This window comes from Colossoma macropomum, unplaced genomic scaffold (assembly GCF_904425465.1).
Source record: "Colossoma macropomum unplaced genomic scaffold, Colossoma_macropomum, whole genome shotgun sequence".
In the NCBI taxonomy this organism is placed as follows: Eukaryota; Metazoa; Chordata; class Actinopteri; order Characiformes; family Serrasalmidae; genus Colossoma; species Colossoma macropomum.
The window spans coordinates 121510-137390 of NW_023495350.1; the positions used below are offsets into that span (position 1 = coordinate 121510).

Consider the following 15881-nt stretch of genomic DNA (forward strand, 5'->3'; position numbering starts at 1 on the left):
GCTACAGTTACATCCAAGGCATAACTATACACATGACTATATACATATTTATATGGACGTCATACTGTACAGGACTCAGGCCACACACATACTCACAGCTACTGTATCTGCATGAATAGGTGTTTACTATGGCTGTTTATATATATATATGTTTAAGGTAATACTAAATACCCTCCATAACTGCCCACTCCTTAATTACCAGCTTAATTACATCCACAAATGAGCAATTGTCTCAGCTGAAAAGCACACTTTTTTCATGCTAATCACAAACATCAAGACAAGGTCTTCTGAAGAGCCACAAATAATCAAACTGCTGTGTACTGACTGGCAAAACTGCACTTTGAAAAGTATCTATCTATATTTTGTGAACTTGGGGCTGCACAATGAAGCATCAAATTAGAATATTTAACTGCTAGTTAGCTCGCTAACGTTAAGATGCCATAGGCTGCAAAACACAACCAAACCAAAAGTGGTGGGGCAAAACATATTGTTTAAAAAAAAAACTGGCTGAGTGAAGAAATGCAATTAGGCCACTGACTAAAATTGCCTTTTATGTCATGCTAATGGCATATCTTCATAAACCTGTTCAGAGGTGGATAGTAACTAACATTTACTCAAGTGCATGTACTTTAGTAAAATATAGATGATTTTTCACTCTCTTGAGCATTTTCAAATCATATTACTTTTATTAAACTACAGCCCCATTTCCATAAAAATTGGGATGCTGTGCAAAATGTAAATAAAAACAAAATGCAATGATGCACAAATCATTTAACCCCTATATTTAATTGAAAATAGTACAATGACAACATATCAGAAATTTCATTGTTTTCTGAAAAATATTTGCCCATTTTGAATTTGATGTCAACAACATGTTCCAAAATGGTTGGGACGGGGGCAACAAAAGGCTGGTAAATTTGTGTCATGCAAAAAAAAAACACCTGGTGATTGGGTATAAAAAAGCATCTCAGAGATGCTAAGTTTTTCAAAAATAAAGATAAGGAGGGGTACACCACTCTGTGAAAGACTGCACGATCAAATAGTGCAACAATTCATAAATAACATTTCTCAATGTTGCTTATCATCGCCTATGGTAAATAATATCATTAAAAGATTAAGAGAATCTGGAGAAATCTTTGTATGCAAAGGACAAGGCCAAAAACAGTATTTGCTGGCCATGATCTTTGAGCCCTTGGGTGGCACTGCATTAAAAACAGACATGATTCTGTAGAGGAAATCACTACAGGAACACTTCTGAAAACCACTGTCTGAGAAAACAGTTCATCACTGCATCCACAAATGCAAGGTAAAACTCTAAAACGTAAAGAAGAAACCGTACATAAACAGGATCCAGAAACACTGCCACCTTCTCTGGGCCTCAGCTGATTTAAAATGGACTGAGGTGTAGTGGAAAAGTGTCCTGTGGTCCGACAAATAAAAATTTGAAATTTTTTTGGAAATCATGGACACTGTGTCCTCCAGGCACTCAGTTTGTTATCAATGCACAGTTCGAAAGCCAGTATTCATGATGATATAAGGGTGCATTAGTGCACATGGCATGGGTGACGTGCACATCTGTGAAGGCACCATTGATGCTGAATGATATATACATGTTTGGCAACATATGCTGCCATCTAGATGACATCTTTCTCAGGAAAGGCCTTGCTTATCTCACCAAAATTATGCCAAACCACATTCTGCATGTATTACAACAGCATGTCTCTGTATTAAAAGAGTCCAGGTGCTAAACTGGCCTGCCTGCAGTCCAGACCTGTCACCACTGATAACGTTTGGCGCATTATGAAATGAAAAATATGATAAAGGAGACCCTGAACTGTTGAGCTGCTGAAATCCTGTATCAAACAAGAACAGGAAGGGTTGTTAAAAGAAGGGTTGATGAAACACAATGGTAAACCTGCCCCTTTCTCAACTTTTTGGAATGTGTTGTTGGCATCGAATTCAAAATGGGCATATTTTTCAAAAAACTACAACATTTCTGAATTTCAACATATCATGTGTTGTCTTTGAAATATTTTCCTTTAAAAATTTAATACTACAATCATGGTAACAACTCTGGCTGTTACAACTATTAATATACACTTGTGTAATTGCATGAGGCAAAACTGAAGTTGATACACTTTTGTAATTACATGAGGCAAAACTACTGCAATGTACTACTGTAATCCATCTGTAACAGTGACTAAATTATTAGTAGTTACATTGTTGTTGCATATGTTGTTCACATGTAACTACACAGTTATTAGAGACACTTAATATAAAGTGGTACCAAAAAAGACAATGTAGCAACCAGCTACAAGCGTCAGATTCAACAGTCCTCAAGCTGAGTGACAAAAATGACGTGTTGCAGTGCAAAGATAAAAAAAAAAATTGTATCTGAGATCTATGTAAAAAATGTTCCATGTGGGTAGAACTATAGATTATATATATTGACTTCCGACGCCGCTGTGAGTGGCAGAGTGGTGAGAGCGGACAGGGACGCTAAACTGAGCGGTAAAAAGCAAAGGTGGGGGTGCTTTTTGTGAACATCAGATGGTGTAACCCAGGACATGTGACAGTGAAGGAGATAATCTGTTGTCGGGATATTGAACTGCTGGCGGTGAGTCTCCGTCCCTATTACATGCCAAGGGAGCTGTCCCACGCCATTGTTGTTTGTGTTTACGTTCCTCCTCGCGCAGATGCTCAGACGGCGTGTCACGTCATACACGCAACCATCGTGAGACTTCACACTCAGCACCCCAAGGCTTTCATTGCTATCTCTGGTGATTTTAACCACATTACATTGGACTCAATGCTCACTGCTTTTTACTAGTATGTAGACTGCCCCACTAGGAAGAACAGGACAATTGATCTCCTTTACATCAATGTGAAGGATGCATACACCACCACACCCCTTCCCCCTCTAGGAAAATCTGATGACAACCTGGTCTACCTGCAGCCTCAGTACAAGCCCCGTGTTCGAAGACAACCTGTAACCACAGGAAATGGTCTCCTGCAGCCGAAGCGGCTCTCAGGGATTGTTTCGAGTCCACTGAATGGAGTGTACTGCAGGAGCCATATGGGGAGGACATTGAGGGGAGTACACACTGCATGACAGACTACATGAACTTTTGCATGGACATTGCTGTTCCTGTGAAAACTGTGTGCTGCTTTGCTAATAACAAGCCCTGGATAACCAGCAATGTCAATGGCCTGCTGAACAAGAAGAGAGCCTTTAAAGACAATAACCAGGAAGAGCTTAGGAACGTATAGAGGGAGCTCAAAGTCCAATTGCGAGAGGCCAAGGAGTCCTACAGGATGAAGGTGGAGCAGAAGTTAAGGGAGATTAATTGAGGGAGGTATGGAATGGTATGAAGACCATTACAGGCTGCACTGTAAAAGATTTTTTTTTACAGACATTGACCGTAAAAATATACAGTTTTTTTCTGTATTTTTCATGATAAGAGGATATACCTGTAAAATACAGGAAAATCACATTTTTCAAAAAATCTGCTGTAAAAACTGCTGTCAAAGTCTGTTTTTTCAAATTATAAGAATCCACCGTTTTTAACATGGTTGTACCATTTTTTAAGAGTTAATTTAGTAGTTACAATTGTAAAAACACAGTTATCAGTGTAAAAATACAGACCAATACAGTTGTTTTACAATTTTCCTGCCCTGTGTGTGTGTTTATTTAAAAATACAGAACATTGTTTTTTACGCATGTTTGTTGTAATTATAAGTAATAAACAAATTATAAAACCTAATGAAAATTAATTTACAGAACTGTCCTATAAAATTACTTTCAATACAGGGTAGTAATAATATAACAAGTCCATTGCCTATTGTAACTTAACAGTAATTTGTTGTTTTAAAACAGTAAATGTATGGTAAATTAATTTAAACTTCCATATTATGAACTGGCGTACAGCATCAGACCAGATATTTTGACTAAAATGATGAGGTTTATATAATTCAAATAACTATCCAACCATTGAGTAATTCATAACATTACTCTTTAAAACAGGCAGTGAATTGTAATATCAGTTCAAAGGTATATTATTGTCTTATATTTGGTAGAATTCAAGTTTAGAAACCACAAAAAATAAGTTTAGCAGACAGTTGTGTGTTCTTAGGACAAAATTATGGTTATGATCTGTTCAGCCAATGAATTTGGAGAATCCCTGTTTGAATCTGAGCGCAAGCTGCACCGGGAGAGCGTCGTTCACACTGAATCACAGAGGAAGAAACCAGCCCGGCTGCACTGAGGTCCCTGTTCACACCATGTCTTCATGTTCAGCTCCGAGGTGATGTCTTGGTCTTGTCTTTATTTTTTTACAGACCTGCTGCTTTGCTGCGAGTGAAAACGGCTCACTTTGCATTTAGTCTCTTTATTACGAATAGCAGTGTTAGCAGCAGTGAGCTGACATAGATACATACATAATCTGAACCGCTTATCCTTCTGGGTTGCGTTGGGGTGCTGGAGCCTATCCCAGCTGTCATTGGGCGGAAGGCAGGATACACCCTGGACAGGTCGCCAGTCCATCGCAGGGCAGACAGACAGACATACACATTCACACCTAGGGGCAATTTTAGCATGTCCAATAGGCCTGACTGCATGTCTTTGGACTGTGGGAGGAAACGGAGTACCCGGAGGAAACCCACGCAGACACAGGGGGAACATGCAAACTCCACACAGAAACGACCCTAGTCGGCCGGGCGGGAATCGAACCCAGGCCGTTCTCGCAATAGCTGTAAACCTGAGTACAGAGAGCGCAGACAGAGAGAGGTTCGGGGTTTTCAAGCCAAATTGGGCTCGTTTGAAAATGAAGCCGTGAGTGAAGTTCTGAAAGTCGCGGGGTGCGGAGTTTTGGGCTCCTTTCAGATTGAACCACGGCTGAGGAATCGCCGTATGAGTGACTGAATAGCCGCAAACTTGAGGACACACAGGCAGGTACAGTGGAGTCCAGCTGAGAGAGAGAGATGCAGTAATCGTTAGCTAGCTAGTCAGTGCAAACAGAAACAAAGGTGAAACCTAAACGTTTACTGACGTCTATCAGGAGTATTTGGACAAGTTATAATATTCAGTGTTTAGTGAAATAATGTCTGCAGTGAAGCACCTTAAATAAAGAACTGTGCAAAACGTCACAGACAGCCTAGAACATAGTTTAAAACAATAAAGGTGTTTTTGCCGGTTATTAACATGCTGGTTAGAAGAAAACAGTTAGAGGAACACAGTTCTGAATCCTGATTTCGCACTGCAGTTCAGAATGGATCTGTTGAATTCCAGCACTGCTGATTTAATTTAATGAAGGATTGATTAATAAGCTAATGCTGAATCTCAGATGGCTGCCTGCCTCCTGTCTGTACAGTGCACTATGTGAATTATGGAGTTTTGATGTCCCGTAGTGAATGTAGTGAATGTCCTGTAGTGAATGTAGTAAATGTCCTGTAGTGAATGTAGTGAATGTCCTGTAGTGAATGTCCTGTAGTGAATGTAGTGAATGTCCTGTAGTGAATGTCCTGTAGTGAATGTAGTAAATGTCCTGTAGTGAATGTCCTGTAGTGAATGTAGTGAATGTCCTGTAGTGAATGTCCTGTAGTGAATGTAGTGAATGTCCTGTAGTGAACTGTATGCAGGTGGTTGAATCACCAGTATCTCTCTGTTAGACAGTATGCAATGTTTGAGTGCAGGAGCTATAAGTTAAGGCCTATGTTGTGCATTATGCAGGGAGTAGGGAGCCATGTGAGATTCAGCCTATTCATTGGATGGTATTAAGGTTCAAAATAATGTATTCTTTATTTGTGTGTTTATATTTAATGTTTTTTTAAATAATAACATTTACTGCCCAGATCAATACATTTACATAGAATACATATAATTGGGAATTTTGTACAGTATTGTTTATATGCAATTTACAATTTCTTTTGCAGTTGAATTTGCTGGACCTGGCAACCCTGGTTAATCCCTTTAACAAGTTAGGTACATTAGTCTTAGAAATGTAATGTGATGGTGCATCTGTTAGGTTCAGTTTAGGCAAACAGTATCAAACATTACTTAGTAGTGGTCGCTATTGTATTTCTGAGCTTATTTAATGTGCTAACCTGGCAGAAACGGTAAAGGTGAAAGATGTTAGCTCTTGATAGAAGTATAAAGAGCTGCATGTGATTATTGTTATCAAGCTGACTAGGGTAGTAATGAAAACCCACTGAAAATGTTTGGGAACTCTACATAAACAGTAACTAAAATTTTAACTCTTGTTTTGTTTCTTGTGTTTTTTTCTTTTTTTTTATTTTTTTTTTGGTCACTTCTGCCCCAGTCAGGAAACCTCCGTTCAGTGCTGCATCAGGGACACATTTTGCTGTGTTCCCGCGTCTTCAAAAGATTCCTACAAACAAAGGGATGCGATCAAGGTATGTTTTTTGGTTATGTTCACATAACATTAGGAAGTTAAGTAATGATGCAGTATGAAGGCTGGAATGTTACTGTTTGTGCTACAGGCTCGCCTGACAGATTAATCACTTCTATATTTAAATCACAAGAGCTGCAATATTTATTATAGAAAACATATATTAACAAGGTTTAAATGAGGAAATTTCAATGAATCATACAGAGCTTGTGAACTGCCTGTAGAGTTTGATCAACGCATGTGCTGTATATGTGATAACCACTAAATGGTAGTCTTGCTCACTCAGTGTTCCAGCGCCTCAAGCCAGAAAAAGTAGATATTCTGGTCTCGTCTTGGCCAAAAAAAATATAATTTATATTAATTTATAGAAGATAATTGCATTTAAATCCATATTGCAATATTGGTCAGAAAAATTGCAATTAGATATTTTCCCCAAATCGTTCAGCTCTCGCTACAGCTTGCATATACTACGATTCAAGATTTTTGTTTTTTTTTAGAAATTATCAGACAACAGAATCCTAAAGGTTAGAGTTACAATGACATGGAGCAGAGAGAAGAGGCAAATCAGTCATCAAAAGTCAGTAACTTCCAGTTGATCAGCTAATTCAGATATTAATACTACAATTACAGATGATAACAGTAACAACATCATGATTTCAGATTTTTTGCATTTTACATTACAGTGGTATGGATGCTAAATTGACTTGAATGTGCATAGGATGTGTCAGGTTACAGGCTAAAACAGAGAAGTGTTTGATTTTCTTTTTTCACAGGTGAGACAGAAGTCACTGCTTTAATGGTAGCTAACAAGATCATTGAGAGATCCCACAGTGTCCAAAGCCTGGAATTATCTTCCTTATGGATGCCTCCTCAGATGACTCATCTTTCTCTGAGTTCTTTAAACTGTTATGTAGTGACGGTTAAGGGTGAGTGGACTGAGACTGAAGAAAACAAAAGTGCACAGTGAGAATGAACAGTGACATGTCATTCTATGAGATATTTGGTGTGAGCATGAAGTCCCAATCCTTAAACTACAAACCCTATTTCCAGAAAGTTGGGAGATTTTGTAAAATGCGATAAAACAAGAATCTGTGATTTGTTAATTCTCTTGAGTCTATATTTACTGACAAAAGTGTAAAGAAAAGATTTCCAATGTTTTCACTGACCAACTTATTTAAAATAATTTTAGAATGTGATGCCTGCAACACACTCAAAAAAAGATGGGACAGAGGCATGTTTACCATTCTGTTACATTGTCTTTCCTCTTTATAACACTTTTTGATTGTTTGGGACATGAAGATACTAATTGTTACAGTTTTGTAAGTGGAATTTTTGCCCATTCATGCTTAGAACTTAGTCTGTGGTTGTTGTTGTCTGATTCTGCTCTTCATGATGTGCCATACATGTTCAATAGGAGACAGATCTGGACTGCAGGCAGGCCTGTAAGGCTCACACACTCTGTGTCTATAAAGCCATACACAGAGGCAGAATCAGGCCTGGCACCGTCTTGGTGAAATAACCATGGACTTCCAGGGAATAGACGTTGTCTTGATGCTTATGTCTCTTTAAAATCCTAATAAATGTGTCAGTGGTACCTTTCACACATATTCAAGTCACCGATGCCATGGGCACTGATGCCCCCATACCATGACAGATGTTGCGATTCTCACCATTCACTAACAGAAGTCTGGATGGTCCCTCTCATCTTTGGCATGGAGAATTCAACATCCATTTGTCCCCAAAACAAGCTGGAACGTGGACCCATCTGACCACAGCACACATTTCCACTGTCTTTCAGACCATCTGAGATGACCTCGGACCCAGAGAACTCACCAATGTTTCTGCATAGAACTGATGTACAGCTTTCTCCTTCACAATAGAGTTTTAAAGATGCATTTCTTGATGTAGCAGCGGACTCTTACAACGGTTTTCCAAAGTACTCTTAAAGTACTCCCTCCCTTCTCGTGCAGTGCCGTCTGAGGGCTTAAAGATCACACACATTGAGCAGTGGTTTCTCAGCTTTTTTTGAGTGTGTTTCAGGCATCAAATTCATAATGTATTTATGTTCACAAATACAAATAAGTTGGTCAACCAAAACATTAAAAATAATTTCTTTGTACTTTTGTCAGTTAAATAAAAGTTTAAGAAAATTAACAAATCACAGATTCTTGTTTGTATTGCGTTTTACAAAATGTCCCAATTTTTTCTGGGTTTATATTGTCAGCACACTTTCCATCTTTCTGTCATTGTTGAAAATGCCCTTAACAACTGTGTGTAGGCCCCTTTTAAGGACTGTCATAACTGTTGCAGTGCTAGGTTCTGTTATTGACACGTGTGCTTTGTATTAGCCAAAAGTCCTCATTCTAGAGGCATATTCAGTGTAGCTAAGTCCTGAGTGTAGTGTGGTTGCTTAGTTTTTCAGGTTGCTGGTTTTGTTCTGAGCATGTGTAAATGAAATCAAGAAACTTTTTTCTCATGCAGTTCCAATCTGAATCTCTTAACAAGTGCATGCTGTTACAGTCCAAACTACAGATAAATCAAGAATGATACAAGAGGTAATTAGTCCTCTAATTCACATTATTGTTTATGTTTTAGACAAACATAATAAATCTTTAAAACTGTAGAAAGATTCACAGTAGCTATCTTTTTGCTGCCATTTGGTGTTTATCTTGAATGCTAGGTTGCTGGGTGATGTCATGATTGTTAAAGTTCAGCTGTCAAAATAAAAAGATGTAAAAAAGGTTTTACATTGTGTATTGGTTACAATAGTGTATTGGTTGTTGTGTATTTATGTAAAATTAAAGCACATTAAATTAAAGCATGTGTAAGGGGAGGGCAGGAGGAGGAGTACAAGACCCTGGTGAAGGACTTTGTGGAGTGGTGCCATAGGAACAACCTGCTTCTGAACACTGCCAAGACCAAGGAGATGTTGGTGGACTTTCCCAGGGATAGGCCACTCACACAGCCAACCTCTATTGAGGGGGTTGAAGTGGAGAGGGTTATGACAGGTATCTCGGTCTGCAACTGGATGATAGGTTGGACTGGTCAGCCAACACAGACATCCTGTACAGGAAGGGGCAAAGCCAACTCTATTTTCTGAGGAGGCTGAGGTCCTTCAATATCTGTAGGAAGCTCCTGCAGATGTTTTATCAGACCATGGTTGCCAGCTGTCTTTTTTATGCTGTGGTGTGTTCGGGCGGAAGCATGAAAAAGAGAGATGAGATGCGACTGGACAAGCTAATCAGGCGAGCGAGGGTCAGTGGTCGGTGTGGAACTGGACTCTGTGGTCAAGGTGGCTGAGAGAAGGACACTGCACAAACTGCTCTCCATTATGTAGGATGATGGCCACCCACTGCTACACCATTATCATGGAGTGGAGGAGCATGGTAAGTGGCAGGTTGCTGTCACAGAGCTGCTCAACTGACAGATTAAGGAGATCCTTTGTCCTTTGGACACGTTACTGCACATTTTGCACCAGCGAGCTGGACTCCATCACAGGAAACTTTAAAGCTTTGCTCAATGTTGTCACATGAATTTTGGTTTCAGTTAGGTTTAAATATGATTTTGGAATGTTTTATTATTCTTTTACTTCTTAGCTGTAAGTTATTGCTTTACATCTACTACTATTCCTTTATCTGTTTGCATTAATTTTGATTTATTTTTTCCTATTTGATCTATTTGACCTATTTGATATATTGATGCAATTTTTGTTTATTCTGACTTGATTGAGTTTTGCTATTAAATTTACTATTATAATTATTACTTTTTTATTCATTTAAAGCCTTTGGAATTTTTTGAATACTGCAGTCTTTCTTGTATTAGTAATGTTAACTAATGACTCACGTTACCAAATTGAGACTTTTGATAACCTACTGAATTAAATGTTTTAAGAATATTTTTAACAAAAAACCCTGAATAACAGGGTTGAAGTGAGTGATATATTTGACACAGAGATGATATTCCCTCATTAAGTTTACATTAATGAAGTAAGAAGCCATTTTAAATTTCATTTCATTTAAAAAGTAACTGAAGGTTAAAAAATGGGATAACAGGGTTGCAAGTAACAGGTAACAGCCTAAAATAAGGTAGTACTCAGGAGTGGTTAGCTGGACAGGGTGCACATGTTGCATGCTAACTACTAATAACTATATAGTTTGTCCAAAAACATTTGGCTACAGAGTGTATCCTGACTGTGGTGAATGGTCGTGATGTGAGAGTAGTGTCCAAAAACTTTTGGCTACAGAGTGTATCCTGACTGTGGTGTATGATCATGATGCAGGAGCAGTGTCCAAAAACTTTTGGCTATCCTAGGAGTGGATCCTGACTGTGGTGTATGATCATGATGTAGGAGCAGTGTCCAAAAACGTCTGGGTATCCTAGGAGTGGATCCTGACTGTGGTGTATGATCATGATGTAGGAGCAGTGTCCAAAAACTTTTGGCTATCCTAGGAGTGGATCCTGACTGTGGTGTATGATCATGATGTAAGAGCAGTGTCCAAAAACTTTTGGCTATCCTAGGAGTGAATCCTGAGGCATTAGGCTCAGACAGTGTATACACAGTGTGAAAAAGTTTCAGTCCCCTGAGAACAGATTTGGACCAACAGTGTGAAAAAAGCACAAGAACACTATTCAGTTTCCACAGTTCTGACAGGTTTGATGGTTCGAGGTTAAAAACTGTAGAAGGAGAAACACTGACAGCTTTTAAAGGGGAGTTATAGTTTTCTACTTAATAGTAAGAGGAAAATAAAGAACAGTCAGTTGGCTTTTCCAAGATAACTTAATGCGAGCATTGCCTCATGGTCATTCCGCAGAAAACAAGATGACGTAATTCCTGGATGTATCATAATATAGGAATGTTCTATGTTTTTTACAAAGGGGGAACAGGTTTGGGTAACGGGGTTCCACAGAAAATGTGGGACAAAGTTAAAATGATTCTAACAAAGTTAAAATGATTCTAGTAACATTACTTTGCTTGGAACTGAACTGAATAACCAGTATTTATGGTGTTACTGTAAGATTTTAATGAATATATTTCATAGAGTTGTTTAGTGCTCAACATCACCATAGTAAAGGTGGATAGAGACATTTTAGGTGCTTCTGTGATCAATTAAAAGCTAATTTTAATATTTTTATTTGAAGAAAGTACAGATTCCTTCACTTTACAAAAACAACAATAAAAACAAAAACAACAGTCACTTCATTGCTTTTAAAAAGGTAATGGGACAGAAACCGGAAGTGGAAAGTGTCAATCCAAATGAATATACTGCACCTGAGTTCTCAGATTCCTTGGTGCTTCTGGTCGTGTGAGTCTTCAAGTTCTTCTCATTTACAGAAATGTATTCGCATGAAATGTCACCATCAGTAGGTTTGCTGTCTGCAGTAATCCTTGAATTTGCATCTGTGTTCTCCCTCATCTCCATCCTGCTCTCTGTCTGCGACTGACTAGTGAAGCTCACAGATGTGATTCACAAAGACCTGCAGAGACCCTCCCTCAGAGGGATCAGGGAGACCAGAGGCTCTGACTGGGTAAATTGGAGTAACCGGAGGAAATGCCTGTGGACACTGAACTAACTGCTGGGCTTCTTCATACCTAATCAGCTTTACTGATAGCATTTTTATTGTTTTACTCCGGAAAAATGAGCAGAACAGCCAGATAAAAGTAGCACACATTCAAATAACTGGCAAGCCAGGAAAAAACCAAACTGTGCTCTTTCTCCATTTATTTACTCTCTGTTTCACAATCTTTGTACAATAAAAGGCATGTTCATGTTCCACAACAGCTTGTAGCAGAAAAGTGAAGGAGAGCTGGACATTTAATGTAGTTATGTTAGAACTGAAGTTTGGGGGGGGACCATGGCTGAAACCCCTCCTTCTTCCAATCTAACACCCTATACATTCACATCCCCACCTTCCGTTCCTGTGAGGAAGTGTTTGCAATCCCCACCGGCACCCCATCTCCTCCCTGTTCTTCAGTCCTGCATCAGTCCTACTACAGCTATGAGGGCGGGGGGTCTGGCCTTCTAGCTACAGGCAGAAGCTGCCAAAAACTCCAGCCCAAGTTCTCAGAATTCTCCCCCTCCCTCAATCAGTCTTCACTTACACCACCACATATTGAAGTCATGGACTGAGCTCTCAAAAACAGTCTGTAATTAGAGTCGGAGGCTGTGGGTCATCAAGGGGATATTACACACACAACCTGTTGGTAACTTAAATTTACAGCAAAAGCTTAATAATTACTTAAATCTAACGCCTAACACTGAGTACTTTTACAGTAGCCTGTTAGCTACCTAGAACTTCCATAGCAGACCAAATAGTGCCACACAGCACAGACTTGATTCCAACTTACTGGTGCTCTGCAGACACACAATAACAACTCATGTCTGAGAGAGCAAAATCAAGTGACTGTTGTTGGAGTGACAGAAAGCTGATATTAAGTGTTCTTTGGTGTGTGTAGCCGTCACTGAGGTGTTTCCTGGCCCTGATCTTTCTCCTTTCTATCAGGCTCTGTCACCACCAATCAGAAACAGCTGACGCTGTCATAATTCTGAAAGTACATCATCATTTTGAAATACCATGGTACATCTTATTACTGTCCAACACTAGAATAATATTAAATACTGATAGATTACTTAGTGCTGGAGGCTTCAGCTTTAAATGTGATTCCAGCTTTTTTCTGACAAGGAAAATGAACGTCTTGTACTGAAAATTACATAAATGAAAAGGTGATTTTTGGCTTTTCAATATTACTTTACATGGAAATATTATGGAGTTATGTTCTTCACTCTCAGTAGTGGAGGATTATAGCACTGTACAATTGGTTGGTTTAGTCCAGCAGATAATTACATAATGAGTGGAATCAGTTTTGAAAGCATTTAACTGGGAGTGTAGTATATATTCATTCGTGTGTTAAGCTCTATTTACTTGTGGTTATCACACTTTATTTCACACATTCTGAAGTGCTAATCCTGTTAATCTCAGTATTTTTTTAACACAATGGACTCTCTGATCCTCTCTTCCAGGTTATGGGGACATGTGGAACCCAGCAGTTACGCAGGAGATGAGGACAGTGTCGTAACTGGCCATGGGTCTGATCCTGTAAATAACTGGGCTGATTATGCCTGTAAGGTTTAGTTAATTGGGATTCATGAGGTTAGTTTTTAACTGACAGTGTATTAAAATGAATGGCAGCAAATACCTGGAATTTCAGCAGTTTGTTTGGATCTGTAAGAGAATATTTCACTGAATGGTCACCAGCATGTGAGTGAATAATATTAACAAATGACCAAGATGGCGGCGCGGTGACACACGCAGCGGCCTCTCCGGGTCCGACTAATGGTGCTATTTCTGTTTTATTAGTTTAAGTTTCATTTTCTTTCCGACGCAAGTACATGGAAATCACCGGAACTTTTGTTTACCACCACCAGACCCTGCTATAGATAAGGAAACAGACAGAAACCAACGTTGAAGATGACCTGCTGCAGAAGCTACATGAGCTCAGTTTGCTAAGTTTGCTGCTGTTCAATTTGCTCACTCACGACTGTGTGGTGATTCACAGTTCCAACCACATTATAAAGTTTGCTGATGACAATACTGTGGTTGGTCTCATCAGCAAGAACGATGAATCAGCATACAGAGAGGAGGTGCAGCGACTGACAGACTGGTGTAAAGTCAAAAACCTACTTCTGAATGTGGACAAAACAAAGGAGATGGTTGTTGACTTCAGGAGAGCACAGAGTGACCACTCTCCGCTCACCATCAACAACTCCCCTGTGGAGATCGTATTGAGCACCAAGTTCCTTGGTCTTCATCTAGCATAAATCATATCTTTGTTTATGCCAGACATTTAATTCATATTTATAAGTACAAATTCACAAGACAATAAGTGTGTACATTGTTTCCACTCACTGTTACTCTTTTCAGGATACTACAGACTGACTGCAGTGTGTCTGGGGCTGCTGTGTGTTCTCCTGCTGGCTGCCATTACATTGCTGTGGATCAAGTTCACTGCAGAGAGAGACCAGTTACAGACCAACCTGACTGCAGAGAGAGACCAGTTACGGACGAGTTACACCAACCTGACTGCAGAGAGAGACCAGTTACAGACCAGATTTTTGGATGTAACAAATTAAAGAAATCAACTGAAGACTAATTACACCACTGTGATGCATCAGCTTCAGAATCAGAAACACTGTCTTCAGAAGTTCTGTAATTTGGGTGAGCAGATCATCTCTAAGGTTTGTTACCTTCTTTTGGAAAAACTAAGTTACATGGAAACGTTAGGCAAGCAATACATATGATTACCATGTTTGAAATGGCCATTAAATACAAATGTAAAAATGTTGTAAGCGACAAAAGCATTTACATCACTTTTGCACCATCTCATCCTCTGTTATTTCAAAACGTAAAAAAATCAAAAAGTTTATTACAGTCACAAAAACATGAACAGAGTGCATCATTTCCATTCTGCAACAAGTTAGTCTTCTGGAGAGCTGGAGCGTTGATTGGTGGATCGTGGAAGTTTATGGGTCATGTGATCTCCCAGACAGTTCTGGGAAATGGAGTTGTTATGGACGTCAAAGCCAGGAGGATGTGTGATGGTAACTCCCCCATAGAGTATGGGATAGCTGAGGAACGAGGCTGACAGCGACTGCCTCCCACACGACTAGAGGTTTGATGTGATGTATGCCCACAGCTGCCGTGGAACTGGCCCGAAGGGGCACTCCCACTTCGACAACCTAGGCACGAACTGCAGAAAACCCTCCGCGGGTGACCCCTGGGACGAGGAGCGGGCCTATCCGGGTGGTGGCTGTGAAAGTCAGCGATGAGTCCAGGGTCCAGGATATAACCAGCAGGTACCCAGCACTGCTCCTCATGGTCATATCCCTCCCCAGTCGACCAGGTACTGTAGTTGGCCTCCCGTCTTCTGGAGTCCAGCAGCTGATGTACAGCGTAGACTGGGGTCCCAGTCAATCTTCTCTGGAGGAGGGGCCACATCAGCAGATGAAGCCTCGTCCAACAGACATGGGACAACAGGTTCGAGCAGGGAAAAATGGAAAGAGTGAGATGATAGAATGCAGGTCTAGTTCATAAGTAAGTCATTGACTTTTTTTAAGTATCTTGAATAGACCAGTGTATTTAGGATTTAGCTTTTTACTTCCTCAGCAAACCTGAAGTCCCTATTCGACAACCAAACCTGGTCTCCAGGTTGATAGGAAGGGCTGTCACCACAGTTGAGATCCGCTTGCTTTTTGTTCCTTCAAAGCACAGCTTCAATCCTCTGATGCGTCCTCTCCCAGATGCCATCACTGCGCCGCATCCACTCCTCCACCGCAGGCACGAAGTCCACGAAGCTACAGGAGGTTGAAATCCTTAAACACACTGTAATGGGGTGATACCAGTAGCGGAAATTATCAGAGAGTATTGTGCTGTTTCTGCCCAGACTAAATAACGGGACCAGTCATTGGGGTTGTTATG

The 15881-nt window shown here is 39.9% G+C and overlaps 1 protein-coding gene across 1 annotated transcript in view; it reads right to left on the bottom strand.

Annotated features, from left to right (window-relative positions):
- LOC118801854 (CD209 antigen-like protein A) overlaps positions 1-11884 on the bottom strand; it is a 33646-nt gene extending 21762 nt beyond the window's left edge. The window contains exon 1 of the mRNA XM_036562245.1: positions 11677-11884. Coding sequence (XP_036418138.1) covers positions 11677-11827 — 151 coding nt within the window. The 5' untranslated portion in view covers positions 11828-11884. The remainder of the gene's footprint in view (positions 1-11676) is intronic.
- Between the last annotated feature and the right edge of the window lie 3997 nt (positions 11885-15881).